The sequence below is a fragment of the Cavia porcellus genome, unplaced genomic scaffold (assembly GCF_034190915.1).
Source record: "Cavia porcellus strain 051 isolate PalLab524CR breed Dunkin Hartley unplaced genomic scaffold, mCavPor4.1 scaffold_9, whole genome shotgun sequence".
Lineage (NCBI taxonomy): Eukaryota > Metazoa > Chordata > Mammalia > Rodentia > Caviidae > Cavia > Cavia porcellus.
Window position 1 is genome coordinate 58,593,937 of NW_026947492.1, and position 19,618 is coordinate 58,613,554.

The 19,618-nt window shown below is 55.2% G+C and overlaps 1 protein-coding gene across 8 annotated transcripts in view; it reads left to right on the forward strand.

Moving 5' to 3' along the window:
• Wnt11 (Wnt family member 11) overlaps nt 1-19,166 on the forward strand; it is a 42,411-nt gene extending 23,245 nt beyond the window's left edge. For 5 of the 8 annotated variants that reach the window (XM_063256470.1, XM_063256471.1, XM_063256473.1 and 2 more), the window contains 5 exons: nt 3,424-3,605; nt 10,529-10,764; nt 12,289-12,566; nt 15,169-15,461; nt 18,389-19,166. In XM_063256470.1, the coding sequence (XP_063112540.1) occupies nt 3,424-3,605; nt 10,529-10,764; nt 12,289-12,566; nt 15,169-15,461; nt 18,389-18,563 (1,164 nt within the window). In that variant the 3' untranslated portion in view covers nt 18,564-19,166. Of the gene's footprint in view, nt 870-3,423; nt 3,606-10,528; nt 10,765-12,288; nt 12,567-15,168; nt 15,462-18,388 lie in introns of those variants that run through there. The other 3 variants (XM_063256474.1, XM_063256469.1, XM_013151203.2) reach the window with 3 other exon arrangements.
• The last annotated feature ends 452 nt before the right edge of the window (nt 19,167-19,618 follow it).

Genomic DNA, 19,618 nt, shown 5'->3' on the forward strand with positions numbered 1-19,618 from the left:
CTCAGCCGGGATCTGCTAGGGCGCGGGGCGCCAGGCCGAGGGTGACGGCGCTCCTTGAGCACCCGCCACAAACCCCTGGGGTACCGGGGAAGAAAACCAAGTCCTCCTCCTTCATGCTTCTCCACCGCGGCACTCCGAGCAATTCCATTTTCCAAGCGAAACTTGGGGATGCGGACTGGAGCTGATGGGGTGTGGGTGGGTTGCGCTGTGCCTGCGGCCCTCTCGGAGCTTTTCCGGCCGTGTCCCATACCGCAGGCCTCGACCCCCTCCTTCCCAGCCGGCCCGCAGATGAGATCATGCCCGAGCCATCCCGGGGGTGGGAGACTTGGATCCCTTGGCAGAGGGTGTGCGTGACGAGGCTGGAGAGGGTGGCAAAGGTGAAGAACTCTGGCGGCTCCTACCAAACTGGGAGGTGCAGAACGGATGCCTTGTTTTGTGAACGGCTCCCAGTGGCAAGGAGGGTGGGGAAGAACCTCGCGAGTTTGTTTACAGACCTGAGCTCTAGGCTGGGGTTTGGGGAAGGAGAGTCCTGTACTCTGCCCCGCTGCACATCTGGAGCCTCCTGGAACACCGGAGCCCCACACCTCCACTCCCCCAACTCTGAGGTGCCCCCATGTCCTGCACGGTCCTTGGGCGTTCAGAGTCGAGCTCCAGTGGGGTAGCAAGAGGACTGCCGAGTTCCCCACCCTTCCTACCCACTTCTTAAAACACTGGTCTCAGAGGCGACCCGGAGCAGCGTCCACAGCCACGCAGATAGATCCTGGAAGACTCGAGGCTGTGGTCACAGCCAGGTTGCTGGCCAGGCCTCACTCCGCCTCGCAGATAACCTTGAAGCCCTTGCTCAGCGTCCCTGGATCGCTCGGCCCGCGGTAAGGGCTGCGCTGCCGGAGGCTTCTGCACGGGCGGGCGCCGGCCTTACGCGAGGCGTGCACACTGCCCCTGCGCGTGGTTCCCGGCCCCGGCCCAGCATTGGCGCATCGGGGTAACTAAGGTTTTGCTTTTCTTCTCCAGCTGAGCTCAGAGAGGCTGCCCGTGCGGCGGGGCTTCTAGAAACTATAACCTAAGTCTTAGAACTACATGTTGACAGTGCGGCGCTGGGTCCGCTGCTCTTGCGCTGTCCTGTATGTGCACAGCCTGGGACGGCCTCTTCCATTCCCTGCTGCAGGTAGGGTGACTTGGGCCTATTCCCCGGCGGGCTCGGAAGGGACTTGTATCCTTCCATAGACTCTGCGCTGTGACGCTAGCCCGCTGTGCGCCTGAACCCAAAGCGCTTTGCGCAGAGCCTGAAGCAAGGGGCCGGTCAGTCTGGCCCGATCAAGGCAAGTGGATGTCCTATAGAATGACAGGACTGAGAGGGCATTCACGTCACACCTCATCCCAGACCAGTATACCCGGCGCAGAAAGAGAAGGCTTGCCTAAAGTCCCACGATACTGGAGGCTGCGGCGATCCCACCTTGAACCCGGGCTTAGCGCCCCCTAGCGGCCCGGGGACTCCGGGAGGCGAGTACGCGATGACCCGCAGGGTGCAGGGTGAGGGTGACCTAGCGGCCTGCGTGGCTGTCTTGGACATTCTCACATGGGACAAGAGTAATCCGTCAGGGCTGAGGCCCACACCGATAGCTGCCTCCCCTAGCGGCGATCTGGGACAGTGGAGGCAAAAGTCGGGCACCGCTGGGGCTGCTCTGACAGCGCAGGGAGTGGCAGGGGGCCTGGGTCTTCGTTCTCTGTGCGACCTGAGCAGCTCCTCCTCTCTCTGCACAGTCGAACTGAACGCTGTTTCCCGCTGTAAGTTTGCGCGCCGCCTTCTGCGTGCAGCCCCGGCCTTCTCCCCACCCAGGAATGCTCAGCGTCTTGCAGGGAGCCTGCAAGGGGTTGGGGGAGGCAGTGACAGGAGTTTCGATCTCCCAACCAGCCAAAGGATATTTGTCTCTTCCTGAGGACTGCGGTAAACTCCCAGGACTAGTGAGACAAAGGCTTTGGAGACAGCCTGGGTGGGAGGAGAGGGCTCTTCTACACGGAGAACCCTACGGAGACCCTAACTTGGACTCAAGTTTGTACTGAGCGTCTCTGTGTTGGGCGCTTCCCTGGGGGACACTGTGGAGTAAAAAATGTAATTTTTCTCCTTGCCTTCCTCTGAGTTATGCCAGAAGGCCCCCCAAAATAGTGGAGGTGTGTGTGTGTGTGTGTGTGTGTGTGTGTGTGCGTGCGCGCGCGCGCACGCGCACGGATATACTTCAGGCACACACGCACATACTACACAGGTATACGAAATAGTGAAAACAGGCGAAGGTAAGCTTGAAGATTCAGGATTGAGAGGCTGGAGAGTCTTCAGGAAATGTGTGGAGTCCAGTGGATTGTTTCTGTAAAAGGGGAAACTGAGTCTGGGGTAGTTGAGGGCTTGCTAAAGCTCAGAAAGTCAGCTGAGGACTCCCTCTTCCTGCTCCAGCACTCTCCACCCCCACCCTCACCCTCATACAAGGTCCGTTACCTCCTTTTTCCAACTACAAACCCGTTAGAAAGGAATCCCTTTGTCTCTGCGTCTCACTAGGGAGAGGAGCTTGGGCTGTGTATCGCTCCGGGCGGGCGAAGGCCAGGTGTTGGTAAATTTGGGAGAAGCTGGGAAGGGAGTTGATGAGGTGAGAATGAAGGTGGCGGGGAGCTGCGGAAAGGAATTCTGCGGGCTGTGACCGGGACGGGTAGTGGCTCACCCGAGGCCCTGGGGCGCCGCCTGGCGGCCCCAGGCAACATCTTACAGACCCGCGGGCGTTGGGCGGCTGTTCATTCGCTGTGTAAAGAGCCTTGCCATCCCATTTCTTCTCCTCACCTTCCCAGACTGAAAAGCCAATGCCAAGAAAAGCCCTCATGATCTGTCTGATGTCACCGGACATCCCTATCCCCAAGCTCGGATCTGCGCTTCCTTAGCTGAATAACCCATTTCTCATCTCTGGGTCTCAGTTTCCTCAGAGTAAGATAGGGACAGAGATGGTACCCGTCCCAAAGCTGCTGGGAGGAGCAAAAACGAGATCATTTTAAGAGAATGTTCTTTATAAAAGGAGAACTACATCCAAATCACTCCATTGCCCCATTTTGCAGAAGGGGTAAACTGAGGCCCAGAAAGGCAGGAGAATTGATAAGGCCATAATTATTAATATCGCCAGGATAAAAACCCAGATCCCAAGCCAGGGGGCAAGACTTCTTACTCCTCTTCTTTCCACCCGTCAGTTGGTGTCTGTGTGTCTGTCCCAGTTTGTCCCTCGGTTGCACCTAATTAGAGCCAGACGCCGGTCCCGGGTGACGCGGACGGGAGGGGCTCTCGCCAAGCGCTCGGCCTCTCCAGGCGACCCCTCCTTTGTAATTTGAATAAGACGCCTCCCGCCCGCCAGCGCGCGGTCTTAACGCGCCGCCCCGTTCTCCCGACTGTAGGAGGCGTGCGCTCAGGACCAGCAGCGGTGGCCTTGCAGGCAGCGAGACTTCGGCGCTGCTCTTGCTGGGTGCGACCCCGGGCGCACCCGCCGCGCGACGATGAGGGCGCGGCCGCAGGTCTGTGAGGCGCTGCTCTTCGCCCTGGCGCTCCAGACCGGCGTGTGCTATGGCATCAAGTGGCTGTAAGTAGGGACCCTGGGTCCACTGCCGGGGCCGGGACGGGCGGTGGGGCGCAGCGGAGTGGGTTGGGGAACGTGCCCAGCTCCATTCCAAGTCGACTTGGAGATCTTGGAAAAGCCATCCTTAAGGTTCAGTTTCTTCCTGTGTAAAATGCAGTCCTCACCTCCCAGGGGGTTTGCGAATTGGGACAAAGGAATTTTTGCGTACTGGTCAGGAGAGCTCTCAAAAGACAGCCTTGTCCAGGTCGCAGTCAGCAGAGGGTCTGCTCTGGGCGCTGGGGGCCAGCTTAGGATACTTTCTGCTCAGCCTCCTTGTCCCTAACTGGAGGTCTGGAGAGGCAGTCTTGATCCTTGCACCGGGGTGACCTTGGGGACTCCTCTGGCAAAGGAGGATAATCAGGTTCCTCGAAGCACTGAAGAAGAGACTTCCGAGAAGCACCCTTAGCTATCAGGTGTGGACACTTGTGCCTATAGGTAGGAACGATCCCTGGGAGATGGTAGGAGAGCCTCCTGTCTGCAGGGGTGCCCACTGTCCCGGCTGTGCAGGATGGAGGAATGACACCCAGCCCTTCCTTGGAGGAGCCACCCCTAAGCCGGGAGAGATAAGCCCTGGCTGTAAATAACTCCACAAATGTCCCAAGTGTGCAGGAGAGACCAGTGCTTCAGTGTGGGGGCTCAGAGACAAGAAAGGCGGAGTGGTGGGGGGTTGTCACACACGGGGAATCTGGGCTTTCCAGGGCTTGTCCTGGCCGCTGTGGAGTTGGAGGGAGCTGGCTGGGGGGATTAGGGAGGAGGACCTGCTGTTGGAGGAGCAAAGGCCCAGGTGGGGAAGTGTAGGACAGGACACAGGACTGGAGCTGGTGCAGGGGCAGGGAGCAAGCAGATAAAACAGCAGCGGACAGATTATGGGGGCTAGGGAGGGGCCTTCGGAGACTTTGTGGATTAACTGAAAGACTGGGCGATAGCGGTTGGGCCACCAGCAAACATTCTCAGGTCACTGGCCCTGCCCCTTCTGTGCTGAGTTATAGATTAATTGATGACTCAAGAGCAGCAGAACCCCATTTTCCTGTGCTTCCTGTTTGCAAGGAGAAGCCTGGCCCAGTGGTCTGTGGCATTGGATTCCCCCCATCTGCCCCTCATGAGCTTTGTGGAGAATCCAGTGCTCTTCCTGCCAGCAGAATCTGGGGGCAATGAGAGAAGCCCTTCTCATGCAGCATCCCCTTGGAAAGGATTTACAGAAAGGCACGAGAAGTGCCAGAGGTTGAGAACTGGGCTTGAGTGACACTGGGTGCTCAGAGTCATGGCAACACCGCTGTCATCCCTGCCCTGCTTTGAAGGTACTGAGGCTCTGAGGAGTGTGTCACTCTTAGCAGCCCTCAAGCTGGCATAAGCCAGGCCAGTTGCTGGCTAAGGCTAACACCAGGTTATACCCACCATACCACTGGCTGCAACAGAAGAATGCACACTCAGCATCTCCCAGCTGCTTGGGAGATGGAGGCAGGAAAATAGCAGGGAGACAGCGATCAGGGTCCCGAGAAAGTAGGTGTGGGAGCCAGGGAGAGGGGCAGCCATTTCCACCCAAGGGAGGTAACTGCAGCTGGGCCAAGAAGGGCAGAGAGGGTTGTGACAGGCAGAGATGAAATGAAAGCGGGCAGGAGGAGTAATACGGGCAGATGGCAGGGCAGGACGGTCCTGTCTGGAAATGTGTAGCGATCGGGAGTCACAAACACCTGCTAGTAAGTGCCCAGACATGGCTCCAAGTGCCGTCATCACAGAATGTGTTACTATTCTCATGTGATAGGAGATGGAGGAAATTAAGGTACAGAGATGGTAATTCCCCCCACAGTCTCAGAGCTGATTCATGGCTGGAGGATCAGAAACCAGGCTGATGGGCTCCAGGAAGCCAAATCTCTTGATAATAACTAATCTCTTGCTGGAGCTGAAGGCAGAGGGGAGGTGGGAGAAGGGGCAGAGTTTAAGAATAACTTACACATGTGCACCTAGACACATGCATGCACACATAGATATGCACAAGCACACACAGTCTTGCTGCCTGCTATGCAGTTCTAAATACCTGATGTGTATGGTTTCACTTAAATCTCCCTACCACCCTGTGCCGTGGCTTCTGCCATTGTCTGACTCATTTGGAAGAGGAAACAAAGGCATGAGGGTGTTCTTTAACCAACAGGGTGTCACACCCAGTGGGTAATAGAGGCAGGATTTGAGTTGGGCAATCTGACTACAGCCTGTTGGTCACAGGAAGCCTCAGTTGGACAATGGGAGTGGAAGGATGGGGACCCATTGTGGAGGATCAACTGTCCTGGGGCAGGCCCTGGGCTTTGGAAAGTGACTTGGAGATGAAAGGGACATTTAGCACAGAGACTTAAGCCAGATGAAGCTACATGACCTGGGATCACCCCCTGTGGGGACCAGGGACAGCCTGAGCAGGTGGGAGGGGGTAAGATTGGAGTCAGGACCTACCTGCCCATGGGAGTGCCTGCCTGTAAAATCCCCAGAGCCCTCCCAGGCCAGGTTCTAGGAAACCCCAGAGCAACAGGTGTGGGGGAGTCTGGCTCACCCACCCCAATGGGTGTTCTGGGTGGGGAGGGTGGTCCCAGCTTCTGTGAGCCATCACAGCTGCCCCACAGAGGTTAGGCCTAGGCTGACCTAGGGAGACCCAGGAAGAGTGCCCCCACCATCGGTAGGCTCACACCTGCCATTCACGAAGGGGCAGAACTCTCAGGAAGTCCCAGGAGAGCTTAGAGAAGAGAGATATCTTCTTCTTCTTTTTTTTTTTTTTTTTTTTTTTTTGTCTTTCTCCTTTTTACCGGTACCAGGCATCGAACTCACGACTGCCTGCTTGCAAGGCAGGCACTTATGCCGCTGAGCTAAATCCCCAGCCCCAAGAAAAGATATCTTCTGCAAAGTGGGGTGGAGCACCAGCCTGAGCTCTCCCCTCAGGTCTTGGCAATGCCTTCAATGCGGGATGGGATCTGCAGGATCCAAACCCTTCATCAACCTTGGTTTCCCAGTCTCCACAGTGTAAGAAAGGAGCTGGCCTGGTTACTCTTGGCTCTGAAGCCCTGGGACAAATGCCCGAGAGGGAACAGGAGAACCCTCAGGCCGTGCATCCTGGGGGCTTCTTCCTGGCCTAGAGTGACTGGGGAAAGGGGACAGTTCTGAGCCTTGGTTCCTAGACGCAAGGCCTCACCAGTAAACCACACAACTTGTAGAAGAGGGCAAGGCTCTCCAAGGCCACTCCAGGGGGTAGATGGAAGCCCAGAGCAGGGCTGAGTTTGCCTAGTTCCCAAGTTTTCTGTCTTCCCTGCTTCCTGGACACCAGTGTGAGTTGTGATCCAGGACAGCCTAAAAGGCAGACAAGTATCTGATTTGGGGAGCAAGGTCTTCTCAGACTCTGTTGCTGACCTACAACAGGTCAGCATGGTCCCTACATCCAGAACCACCTGGCTTCTTGGGAAAGACTTACACCCCTCCTGGGACCAGCCCCACAGCCCTACCCAGGCTCCTTATCCTGAGGTGTGGCGGTTGTCAAGACCTACCTGCACCTGACTGTTGACCTCATCCCATCTCTATCTGCAGGGGAATGAGGGGATGCTGGGTTTCATTCTGGGTATGCTGGTAGGGATCCTTCCAAAGCCTTGGGCCCCCAGCCCTGCTATACATGTCCTAGCTAATGGATGGGTTGGGTACCATGCGGACTGAGCAGCTGGACTGCAGAATGAAACACCTTAGGGCCCTGGTACTTGAAGCCTCTGGCTGAGAATTCATCCTGCCCTGTGCCCAGTGGAGAGGAACACTGCAATGGGTGGGATGGGAAAGAGGCCCATGCTGATGGTGGCCTTACGTGGGCCAGGTGCCTGAGAATCACCTGCGGGTAGGGTTACTGGCAGCTATGCAAAATGGCTTAGCAGGGCACAGCAGAAGATTGCAATAGACTGGCAGGAGATGCAAAGCCCTGCGGAGGCCTCAGGAAGGGACGAACCCCCTGGAGAGGCATGGAGATGGGCTGGTAGAATGGAAAAGACAGGGAGGGTTGTCCCATGGATGCAAGGGCCATGGTGGAAGGTAAAGCTAGGGATTACTGTAAAATGTCCTTATAGTAGGAACTGATTGCTATGGATGGGGAAACTGAGGCGGGGCCAGGGTCAGTGACTTGCCAAGGTCACATGAAAAGTAAGTAGCTGAGCTAGCCCCAGAGAAGCCAGCTCCTGCAGCTACCCCTGTGGAGCCCCTGGCACAGGCATTGCCTGTGAACTCTCTGTTCCCTCCTGTCCTTTCTTCCACCCGCTCCCCCACGCCCCTTCCTCTAGATAAACCAGAATGTTTCCAATTAGGGGTCTGCTGGCGAGAGGCGAGCCCAGGGAGATGTCCACACCAGTGACTCCCCTGCCCACCGCCTTAATCCTTGATTACCTCCCCAAGGGGGATATAGTTAGAAACGGTCATTACCACTAATTACCAGATGACCGCTCAGCCCTCCTGGGCAGCAGAGTCTGCTGCCTTAGTCTGGGCCTCCCCCACACATAGGGCCTGGCTGCTCCCATCCAACCACACTGGCTGGCCTATCCCACCCACAGCTCCCCCAGCCCCACGGCAGGTCCCTAGGGTCTGCACTGGCCGCACCCCTACCTCCAGGTGTCTGTAGAACAGCTTCCCACACATCCTCTTCGGGGGTCTGAGCCTCATCTGGGAGGCACCTGGACAGCTTGCAGGGGAAGCTACTCCTTCCTACCTGGAATGGGAGCTGAGACACCAGAGGGCCTCCAGGGTCCCCAGGCAGTGAGAGCCAGGCACCAGCACCTTAGAGCTCCCATTCCCAAAAACCACAGCTCCCAGCCCTCAGATGCTGCCTGCCCTGTGCTCTGCAGGAAAAGCTTTGCCCTTATCACCCCACTTCATGCCGAGGGCAGGAGCCTAGGTTAAAACCCTGGAAAGCGGTTGTACAGTGCCCCTTGGGGCCAGATGTTTGATTTGTTGTTGCTGGTGGACTCTTTCCTATTTAAAACTGAGAAAACTGGTTCAAAGCGGAGGGGAGGAAGCTGGTGAAGGCAAAGAGCAGAGCCCATGCAGATAGCCCAGAGCAGCACAGGCGACCCAAGAGAGGCTGGAGGCACTGACAGTCTGTTGCGAAGCTTGGGTGACTGGGGTGCTGGGCAGGTGCTGCCGCTGGCCCCTCCTAAGTGTCCTCATTTATGATCCCCTCATCTGGGGTGGGGGGATGAGGCTGTGAGCAGGGAGAAGCACTGTGCACACATGGGGCACGGCCCAGTGGACTGTAGTTGGGTAGGGGTGGGGTCTATTAACCACAGGGCCTGCGGAGGTGATGACATTTGCCTCTGTGTGGTCAAAGCCCACCCAGTCAGGACTCTCGGAAGCAGACAACAGGCTCCGCTGGCAGTGAGGTCAGGAAGCTGTGTCTGGAGGCCACTGTGTAGCATCCAGACACACCCAGCATGTGCCTGCTCCTGCCTTGGAGGGTGGGGACGGGTCAGGGGCTACAGAGAGGGGAGAGTGGCCAGGCTGCCCACAGTTGTTCTCAGACTATTATAGGACCCCAGCCACAGACATCAGGCCAGGCCTGCTTGCCCTCAGCCTGCTTCTGGGGTCTCTTTCAGGTTGGTATATTTGGAGGTCATAGGGTAAGTGGGGCATGGCAGGGAGTGAGAGGTAGGAGGAAGGAAGGTTACCTCACTTAGCACTTGCCTGCATTTTGTAGTAGATACTCAGAAGCAGCAATTCGCCCAAAACTGAATACCTAAAGCAGACCTTATGTACAGCCCACCTCTCCTCACTTCCTCACGGCTGCAGATCCCCTAGCAATGGGCTGGGGAGCCTCATATATCCGAATGTTCCACCTGCTGTGTGATACATCATCTTATTAAAGCCTCTCCATAACCTTTTGAAGAAGAAATGATCACTGTTAACAGATGAGATGATGAGGCTCAGAGAAACTGGTTGATTGACCCAGGTCTCACTACTGGTGCCCAAGCTTGTTCTTCTTCCTGGGTGAGGCCAGGAGCTGGAAGAGCTGGGTCCTTGCCTTCAGCTGTTGGTAGGTTGATCCAGCCATATTAGTCTAAGGCATCCTAGAAGATCTATGCCATGATCATTATCAAGAGTCAGGAAGAATGGGTACTTAGTAAACATTTCTCCCACAGGTAGATGAAGTTCACTTACTTATTCTAGTACAGGAGCAGGGGGAAAGGCATGAGGAAAAGTTTGGGTGAAGGCATGATGATGGGAAATCCCTCTCACTGGATCCCTGGGAACAGTTTACAGATACAGACACTAAGGCTAGGGGAGCAGTGAATTATCCAAGGTCACACAGCGAGTTAACAGCAAAATCTGGATTAGAAACAAAATTTTTCAAGTTTTGATCATCACAAAAGCGAATGTCCTTCAGTCCTTCAATGGCAGTTCTTTGCATGGATGGGAACTTTACAACATGACTGGGTTTAGTAATTAAATGAAGCCATGCTGAGAAGCTCCTGTCATGTACATATAGTAAGGGCTCCGTTAATAGTATGTGTGATTTAGTTCTGGCACACAGCTGCTCATTGCCTAATAAATACTGAATAAAGTAATAATTTGCAGCTGTGGTGGATGACAGTCCTTTGTGAACTGCAAAACCATTTGTTGTCATACAGCTTAGGCAGTTGTGAACCTGTGTTAAACTTAGGGCCCAGAGAGAACAGTGATGTGTCCGAGGGGAGCAGGGAACCAGGACAACAGGGGCTGGAGGGAGAGCCGTTGCTCTGCCAGGTGGCACTTTCCCTTCTAGCATCCTGGCTTTTCCAAGAAAGGCTCCAGAGTTCATTGAAAGTCAGGGCGGGGTGGGTGGTGGAAGCACCATGGCAGTTCATGGCCAGGTCTTTCTTCCATTGCTTGCTTTTGGTGGTGTGCAGGGCACTGTCCAAGACGCCGGCAGCCTTGGCACTGAACCAGACGCAGCACTGCAAGCAGCTGGAGGGCTTGGTGTCAGCGCAGGTGCAGTTATGCCGCAGCAACCTGGAGCTCATGCACACCATCGTGCACGCTGCCCGAGAGGTGATGAAGGCCTGCCGCAGGGCCTTTGCTGACATGCGCTGGAACTGCTCCTCCATCGAGCTGGCCCCCAACTACCTGCTTGACTTGGAGAGAGGTAGGGGGCTGTGGGGCTGCTGAACATGTGCCAGTGGGGTTGGAGGAATCCTGGCACACATCTGTGTGTTTGCATAGGTGGATGAATTCATGGGTGGATAGATGGATTCATGGATAGATGAGTGAAGAGGTGGATGGAAGCACAGACGGATACAGGCAGGCACGGCTGAGGATGTGCAGGCAGACATGTCATTCATAGGTCTGGGTGTTCAGGCGTGAATTAGTGAGGGCAGAATCATGGGTGAGTGACTATATCAGCACAAGGCCACCTGAGCCCTAATTCACTCAGAGCGAAGGACCCAGGAGGCTTGCAGCACACCCTGAGGTCATTGCTTACATTGGGAGGAGAGTGCCCAGATGAAGCCCACCCTTGAGCCCCCAGGTGTACCCCAGGCCATCCCAGACCAGACTGACGGCAGCTGCTATGTCCTTCACAAAACGGTTAGGCACAAAACAGCTGTGAGGCAGACTTCCTGGAGAAGAAGGGAGCAGGGGACCAGGACAACAGAGTCACTTTGGACAGACACTTTTGACTATTCCCTACACTGTAATACCTTCTCCCAGGAATCCTGAACAGTGACAGCTAATGTCTATTCGGTACTTGGCAAAGCTCCCTCTCCCCCTGAATTATTTGAACGCCCGGGCGAGGCTGTGAGGTAGGTATTACCTCATGTTCTGCAGCTAAGGAAAGTGAGGCTCCAGAAGGGGAAGCAACTTCTAGTTAAGAGATGGAACCTGGCCCAGTCCGAGGGCCAGCACAGCCCCGGTGAAGCTGGCTCTGTGTTAGTTTCCTAAGGCTTCTGTCATAGTGTGCCACAAACTGGCTGGCTACAAACCACCAAAATGTATTGTCCCCCATTCTGGAGGTTGGAAGTCCACAGTCAGGGTGGCAGGTGGGTCTTGGATTAAGGAGTCATCTCTGGCCATTCCTTGTGTGTCTGCATCCAGACTTCCCTCTTCCGAGGCACTGACCACTAGCTCAGGATCCCCGACCCAGGACAATCTCGTCTTAGCTCCCACAGCAGCTGCAAAGAGGCTACTTCTAAATAAGAGCATGCTCACAGGTACCCCAAGCCAGGACTTGGAAATATCTTTTAGGGGGACCCAATTCTCCCTGCAGCAGGCCCTCTGCACACTCGCCTGCCTCATCAGGTCCTCATCATGAGTCCTTGGTGGCACTCAGGGCCTGAGTCTTCGTCTCTGTAGAGCAGCCATTCACACTAGTTTTGGGCCAGGCAGAGGCCAAAGCAGAGCGCTACAAGCACGCACAGGAATGTGTGAGTGTGTGCCTGTGGGTGTGTGGCTGAGAGTGAGTGTGCCTGTTAGCTGATGTTTTCGAGGGAGAAGTAGGGGAGAAGAGATGACAGATTAATGGCCCTGACACAGTCCTACTCCTGTACCACCGTCATGACAGCCCGTCTCCGCCTGAGCCCTCAGGTGGGTAGGGAGGAGGACTCTCAGACCTGGGCCAGGTCCTATCCTTGGATCAGCCCACCCCTGCTGACCATGACCTCTGGCCCCATAGGGACCCGGGAGTCAGCCTTCGTGTATGCGCTGTCGGCTGCCACCATCAGCCACGCCATCGCCCGGGCCTGCACCTCTGGCGACCTGCCCGGCTGCTCCTGCGGCCCTGTGCCAGGTGAGCCACCCGGGCCCGGGAACCGCTGGGGAGGATGTGCGGACAACCTCAGCTACGGGCTCCTCATGGGGGCCAAGTTTTCCGATGCTCCTATGAAGGTGAAAAAAACAGGATCCCAAGCCAATAAACTGATGCGTCTACACAACAGTGAAGTGGGGAGACAGGTAACCACCCACCCCACCCGCCCCAGATGGTGTGCTTGTGCCATTGGCTGGAAAGGGCTGGCAGTGTCCCCAGAGAGGGGAGGGGGGTGGGCCTTCGTCACCTGCAACCTCTCTCAGCTCTGCCCTCTCCAGCGCTTGGGGCTTGCCTGGCCCTCCTCCCCCAGGGCCTCCCCCAAGATTTGGTTGTTGAGGCAGAAAGACCACTGAGCAAGGAGACCTCTGAGTTCTGGCCTTGGTTCTGGGTCTAAACTCACCGAGCGATGTTGGGCAAATCACCTCCTCTGTGGCCTCAGTTGTTCCCATTTAAAATGCGGATAGGGGTTCAGTCCCACCTGATGTGGTCCTCACCCTTCCCCCAGGGCATGGAGGGCAATGGAGTGTGGTGTGGGCAATGGAGCCTTATACTAAAGATCATCTCCTTGGATTTAGTGGGGAGTCCCCAAGCCCCACCTAGCCTCCAAAATGCAGTTACCCCATCTACTTTTACCCTTGGTTCTCAGATTCCTCAACTCATGGAACAGGGTGTGGGAGGGCAGAGGTGAATGGACAGATGTTTGTTTTACTTTTTGAAAACTGAAACAAATTTTGTACCTATCTATGGTGCAAACACTGTGTTAGGCATTTGAATTTTCCCACATGTGATCTAGGAACAACTCCATGCAGGACTGTTGTGCATGGAGTTCTCTGTGTGAAGGCTCAGTGTCAGGAATGGACAGCATCTCATGCCCATAGGTGCCATCTGACAGAGGCCCAGGGAGGCAGAAAGCTTAGGTGGCCCAGCCAAGGACAGAGGCAGAGTGGAGCCCAGGTCTGTGGGACTCTGCACACAGAGGCCTGCTTGTCCTCACCTTCTCTTTTGGTCTCCTTTGGGTGAGGCTTCTTGGATATTCAGGCTATAGGACAGTATGGGAAACTGAGACCAAATCGCACTGTGGGTCCATCACAGAGCCTGGCCATGGACTCACCAAATTTAAGCCTGCTGCCTCCCCTGCCCTAGCAGGGGCCTCCAGCCAGCCCCACCCACTGACCAGCCCGAGCCTGTGACAGCCAGGAGCACAAACTGCCCATCCTAGTGTGTACAGGAGGCGGTCAGCCTCAGGCGCACCTGGCCTGTTTCCAGGGCCATCTGAGGAAGGCTCGCTGTCCCCAGCAGGGCTGTGTGAAGAGTCAGCAAGATCACAAATGCAGCAGTTTAGTGTTGGCACATGGTGGCCTCAGGAACTCCAGGCCACTTCCCATCTTAAACCCAGGAACTGAGTGTGGGTTTCCCTTCCCAGGTAACTCCCAGTGGCAGGGGCCTGTTGCCATGTTTACTCAGTCCCATGCCTTCCACAGGCCTTTCTTAGCAAATTCCAGCTTTTACACCCAAACAGACTCCTTCCATCCCAGCTCCCTGCCACTGACTAGGGACAAGGTGCCCTAGGACCTTGACCTGCTCCCACTAACTCACTGATGGAGTAGTTTGGAGCAAGTCCATGCCCACTCTGTACCTCAGTTTCCCTGTGCAGAAAGTGGGCCTTGATGACCCAGGACCTTTGTAGCTTTCTGTATAGGGCTGGCAGGTGAGCAGATAGGACAGGCCTGGGGAGGAGCCTGGGAAGGAGTCCTGGCCAAAAAAGAATTTGAAAGGTTAGGTAGAGAGGCCCTCAGAAGGGATCTGACTCATCCTCAACACAAATGGGGAAACTGAGGCCCAGGAAAAGTGGTGAGACAAAATCATTTTTGAAGCCTCTGAGCCCAAGCCTCCCTTATCCATCATATTTGATAGACTTATTTTTTTAGGATCAATATTAACTTAGCTTTGTAGCTCACCACACTTTTTTCACATATGTCATCTCGTTCATCCTTGCCGAGGGATGATGCGCACAGCAGGAAGGACATGCAGAGCAGGAATAATGTGCCCATATTGCACCGAAGAGTACAGCGGCCCTGAATGCTGATGTGCTTGCAAAGGACTGCCTGGCAGGAGCCCTGGTAGTGCAGGCAAAGGCCAACGGGGGGTGGGTTTTTGTCTTTATTTTGAGACAGAGTCTTTCTATATAGCCCAGGCTGGCCTTGAATTCACAATCCTCCTGCCTCACAACCTCACAAGTGCTGAGATGACAGGAGTGCCCCACCACATCCAGCCCCAGTTTTGTGGGGACAAAAGATACAGATGATTAAAAGCCACAGCTTTTGAAATCACCCTCAAGCATGGGTTCAGTTTCCAACCCCACCATTTTCTAGCTGAGCAACACTGGACAGAAGGCTTAGCCTCTCTGAGCCTTCATTTCCCTTTTTTAAGATGGGGGAAATGATGCCTCCTGGAAGGACTGTGCGATGACTAACCCTATTATGTGTGGAGCACTTGGTACACATGAAGTGCTTATGTGGCACCCTTTATCCCTGCAAATGTCCCCCTCTCTCTGCACCTCTCAGCTGCACCCAGGTTGAAGCATGACCCACACAGCCTCCCAGTTTTTGAGCTAACCACTCCATCCCTTGAGGCTCAAGTTAGCAATGAGTTGCTGAGAGCACCCAGCAAGGCAGTGGGGTCCAGAGTCCTGGGGCAGGCGGGGAGGGAGCTCTGGCTGCCCTGCCCGACAGCCCCCACTATCTGCAGGCTCTGCGTGCCTCTCTGGAAGTGAAGTGTAAGTGCCATGGGGTGTCAGGCTCCTGCTCCATCCGCACCTGCTGGAAGGGGCTGCCAGAGCTCCGGGATGTGGCTGCCGACCTCAAGACTCGATACCTCTCAGCCACCAAGGTTGTGCACCGACCCATGGGCACTCGCAAGCACCTGGTGCCCAAGGACCTAGATATCCGGCCTGTGAAGGACTCCGAACTCGTCTATCTGCAGAGCTCACCTGACTTCTGCATGAAGAATGAGAAAGTAGGGTCCCACGGGACACAAGACAGGTAAGGTCCTGCACACCCTCAAGAGATGCTGTGTCCCAGCTCAGGGCCAGGCATACAGTGGGGACTTGAGCTAAGTAGAGGTGGGCTGGCCCCAGGAAAGCTGAGTGGAGGTCCTAGGGGGACCCCTGCAGAAGTCCTGGGAGTGCATCTCTTCCTGGAAAGGGTCCCAGGCATGGAAGCAGTAGGAGGTCCCTACCCCACCTCCACTCCATGGGGAGAGGCAGGGATAGAAGAGGAGGCTGCCCAACCAACATAGCACAGGTGCTCTGAAAATGTTTGTCAAATGAACAGACGAAGGATAAATGTCCTATAGTCTGCTTGTGTGACAAAAGAGGAACTGAGTGGCACAGAAAAGATAGAGGCAAAAACCACAGCATGACCACCCAGGAAGTTTGAAGATGCCAAGGAAAGCAAGATCTGCGTGCCTTCTGTAGAGAAACTTGCACTCATGTCCCCTGACATGTGCAAGTTCCTTCAAGTGCCTGGGGGTCACCTGGCCTCCACTTTCAGGGTCTGGGCTGGGCTCCCCATGATGGCCCTATCCCAACCTAGGGCAGGAAAGAAGGGGGGCTGGTGGTGGCTGCAGACCTACCATGTGCTGAGTGGTGCAGGTAAGCATCTTCTCGAGGAAGCCAGTCCTGAGCCACTAGAACAGAGAGCCATGTGGCCAGAAGTGGCCAGGATGCACTCCTGGGCCTTGCACCAAGCACAGGACATACACTTATATGAAGAAGGCCCTCAGGAAGCTGCAGTAAGGATCTGATTAAGCCTGTATTTCCCAGGGGTGCTGGCCAGGGAACTCTTTTATTAAGGAGCCCCTAATAGCATTCCACAAAAGTGGTGTGCAGCAGGGCTAGAGGAATATTGAATGGGGAGTGGGTGTCTGGGAACAAGTCTGGCACATAGTTGGTGCCCAGCCAGCATCTGCTTCCTCCGCAGCCCACGTTCCTGTCTCCAGGAGGCGAGGGCGGGTTTGGGGGCTCCATCCCCACACCCAGGGCAGCAGACTCTGTGAGGAGGCCCAGCTCCCATCTGGAGGCCAGATTGAGGGGTTCAGGGAGACTGAGGATGAAACAGGTCGAGCTAGGGAAACAGGAAAGAGCAAGATATGAGTAGAAGCAGCAGGGTGGAGGTGGAGAGAGACCTCAAGTGCTCAAGCTGTGACGGAAGAAAGCCCAGGGATGAGGGCAGAAGGCTGTGACCCAGCCTGGACATGCAAGAAGGCTTCCTGGAGGAGGGAAGTGTGGCTGATTGGGTATAGATTGGGCACATGGTGGTTTGGAGGTGAGTGGGTCTAGTTAACAGCTCAGCCACGTGCACAGATGGCATTACTCCAGAGGCTGGTCCCTCCCCGGGGAAACTGAGGCCCCATAAGCCCGAGTCTGCTTGTCATGTTTCTCCTAGAGGCCCCTGGATGCTATCCTCCTCCCTCCCTGGCCTATGCCCCTACTTTCCAGGCATCCCAGTAGCCCAGCCTGGCCCATGGCCCCATGGTCCTCAGCTCCCATCCCAAGTACCACCTCAGCCTAGTCTGGCTCTGATGCTGGAGGCCGACGTTCATAGATACTACATGCTGAGGATCAAGAGATGGAGAAGGGGCTAGAGATAGAGCTCAGCAGCACAGCACCTGCCTGGCAAGCACAAGGTCCTGAGTTTGACTCCTGGTACCAGAAAAGAGACAGAGAAGTGGAAAAGGCCCCTGGTCCACTTCCTGCCACTTGAGGTAGTATAGTCAGCCAGAGGCCTAAAAGTGGGCTTAAGGGGACTCACGATGCTGAATGGCTAACAAAGCCCAGAAAAATGACTTAAGTCATACAGCCAATGAAAGCAGAACTGGGGTTGGAACCCAGGTCTGTCCTGCTCTAGGGCATCTGTTCTTCCTGACGTTCCTCTTGCTTACAGCCCATGTGCAGGTTACCTCTGGCTCTCTCTCTGAGGAGTCCTCTCCCCTCACCCCAGGGCCTCACCCAGCCTCTTCCTAGCCTCCGTCCTCTGACTGTTCTTCACCAGGTCCATAGCCTTCACCCGGCTCTTCCCTCCACCACCCCAACACTTCCCCTTTTTTGCCCTTAGACATCTGCTCTTAGGTAGCTCGGCCTAGATGACTCTTTCTCTTCCAGAAAGCCTCCTGAGCTTTCACAAACCCTGTGGTTAGCCTATGTGACTTGGGCAAGTCCCATCTTCATTCTCTGCCTTAATTTCCCAATCGATAAAGACAGGGATTGGACTCAGTCATCTCTAAGACTTACCCAGGTTGGACATTCTGGGGTGCCTCTGTCCACATGGCTGTGGGGATCCTTTTGGACCTGCCTGGTCTCCCCAAACCCCTGCTACCAGCAACATGTTCTGTGTGGCTGAGGGGAGGCATGCAGTGGCCTTGGTACAGGCACAATGCAAGCCCTGCTTGCCCAGGGTTCTGTGAGAGTTTGGGGGACCTCTATGCTTAGCTGAGCCCGTTTCATCAGCCAAGGGCCCTACATAAGGTCCTGAAGGGACACACCCAACCCCTATGCAACCCCCAGCAGGCAGGCTCCCTCCTCCCACCAACAGTGCCCACGCTCACTATGCTTCAAGTTTAGTGCCATCTTTAGTGTTGAGAATTTTTCCTGGGATTCTAAAAGTGAACCTCACATCTGTTATGGTATAAGTAAAGATTAAATAGGAAGACAGGATGATTAGACAGGATTGAAGGGCCTTCCAGTATTTAGAAGAAATGGAAACAAGACACCTCTAGAAACAGAAGAGCCAAAGCATTTTGTTAACAGCTTATTGGAAATGGAGAAGGCAGAAGTATCCTTAGGGAAGAGGCGTACTTAAAATTCCTAGAGGCTGGTTCCCTGGCAAGGCTGTTGGTTGCTGGGCTGGGAGTCGCAGCACTGGGTGTGGGGGGACTGAGCACTCACTGTTCTCTGATCCCCACCCTCCAGGCAGTGCAACAAGACCTCCAACGGCAGTGACAGCTGCGACCTCATGTGCTGCGGGCGTGGCTACAACCCCTACACAGACCGCGTGGTGGAGCGGTGCCACTGTAAGTACCACTGGTGCTGCTATGTCACTTGCCGCAGGTGTGAGCGCACGGTGGAGCGCTACGTCTGCAAGTGACGGTGTGGCCGCCACCACGCAGGGGTGCAGCAGCAGCAGGGCCTGCAGGTGCCCTGTGGACCTTTCCTTTCCAATTCCTGATGCCAGGCGACTTGGGCTTTGCCTCTTTGCTTGGAAGCTACAAGGGATGGAACGCCTGGTCACTCTGGAAGGAGAGCTGGACATCAAAGGAAACCGACAAGATTAAAAATAACCTAGCAGCTCAGGCCCTGGAGCACCCAGGCGCCACCTTCCAGCCTGGTCCAAGGAGCCAGGTCAAGGGACTGGGAGACTGTACGGACTTGATCTTTCCGGGCCAGCAGACCAGCCTTGGGGAACACTGCGGGGCTCTTGGCCCACCACATGGAACCACTAGCTTGGGTTGTAAATGTTTTTTGATTTTTGTCTGTTTTTGTTGGTTTTTTTTTTTTTTTTCTTTCCTTTGGGGTGTGGGAGCTACAGAAATATTTATAAAACATAGCTTTTTCTTTGGGGTGGTTTACCTCAGTTCCTCTTTATATATTTTATATATAAATGTATATATATATATATATATATATAATGTTCTATATTTTAAACAAGCTTTTTAAACAGCTGTATAAAATAAATGCTGAGTGATCCCCAGCCCGCCCTGCAGTTTCTGGCCTCCTCAAGTGAACCGGGCAGATCCTGGGGCTGGTGGTGGACTCTGGTTTCCAGGCAGGCGGCTTCCCACTGATGTCCCTACTCCCCCTCGTCCCCCACACCCGGCCCTGGCCCTAGTTTCCCTTGGTCAAGGGCGAGGACGGACGTCTTGAAACATAAACCCAGCTGGCAGCGTCTCTGTTCCTCCGGGACACACACAGGCACACAGAGCAGCCGGCCCTTGTGGTCAGACCTGCGGAGACAGCTGCAGGAGCAAACCCACTCCAGGCGGCTGGGGCCTGGAGGAGGTGGTGGCAGACCCAGGCTCCAGCTACCCCTGGCGAGTTTTCTTTGCAACCTTGGGGATGCTTCCCTCACCTCAGTTTCCCCATATGTAAAACAAGGCTGATGGCGACCATGGTTGGAGGCTGAGAAAGGCTGCAACTTGGCCA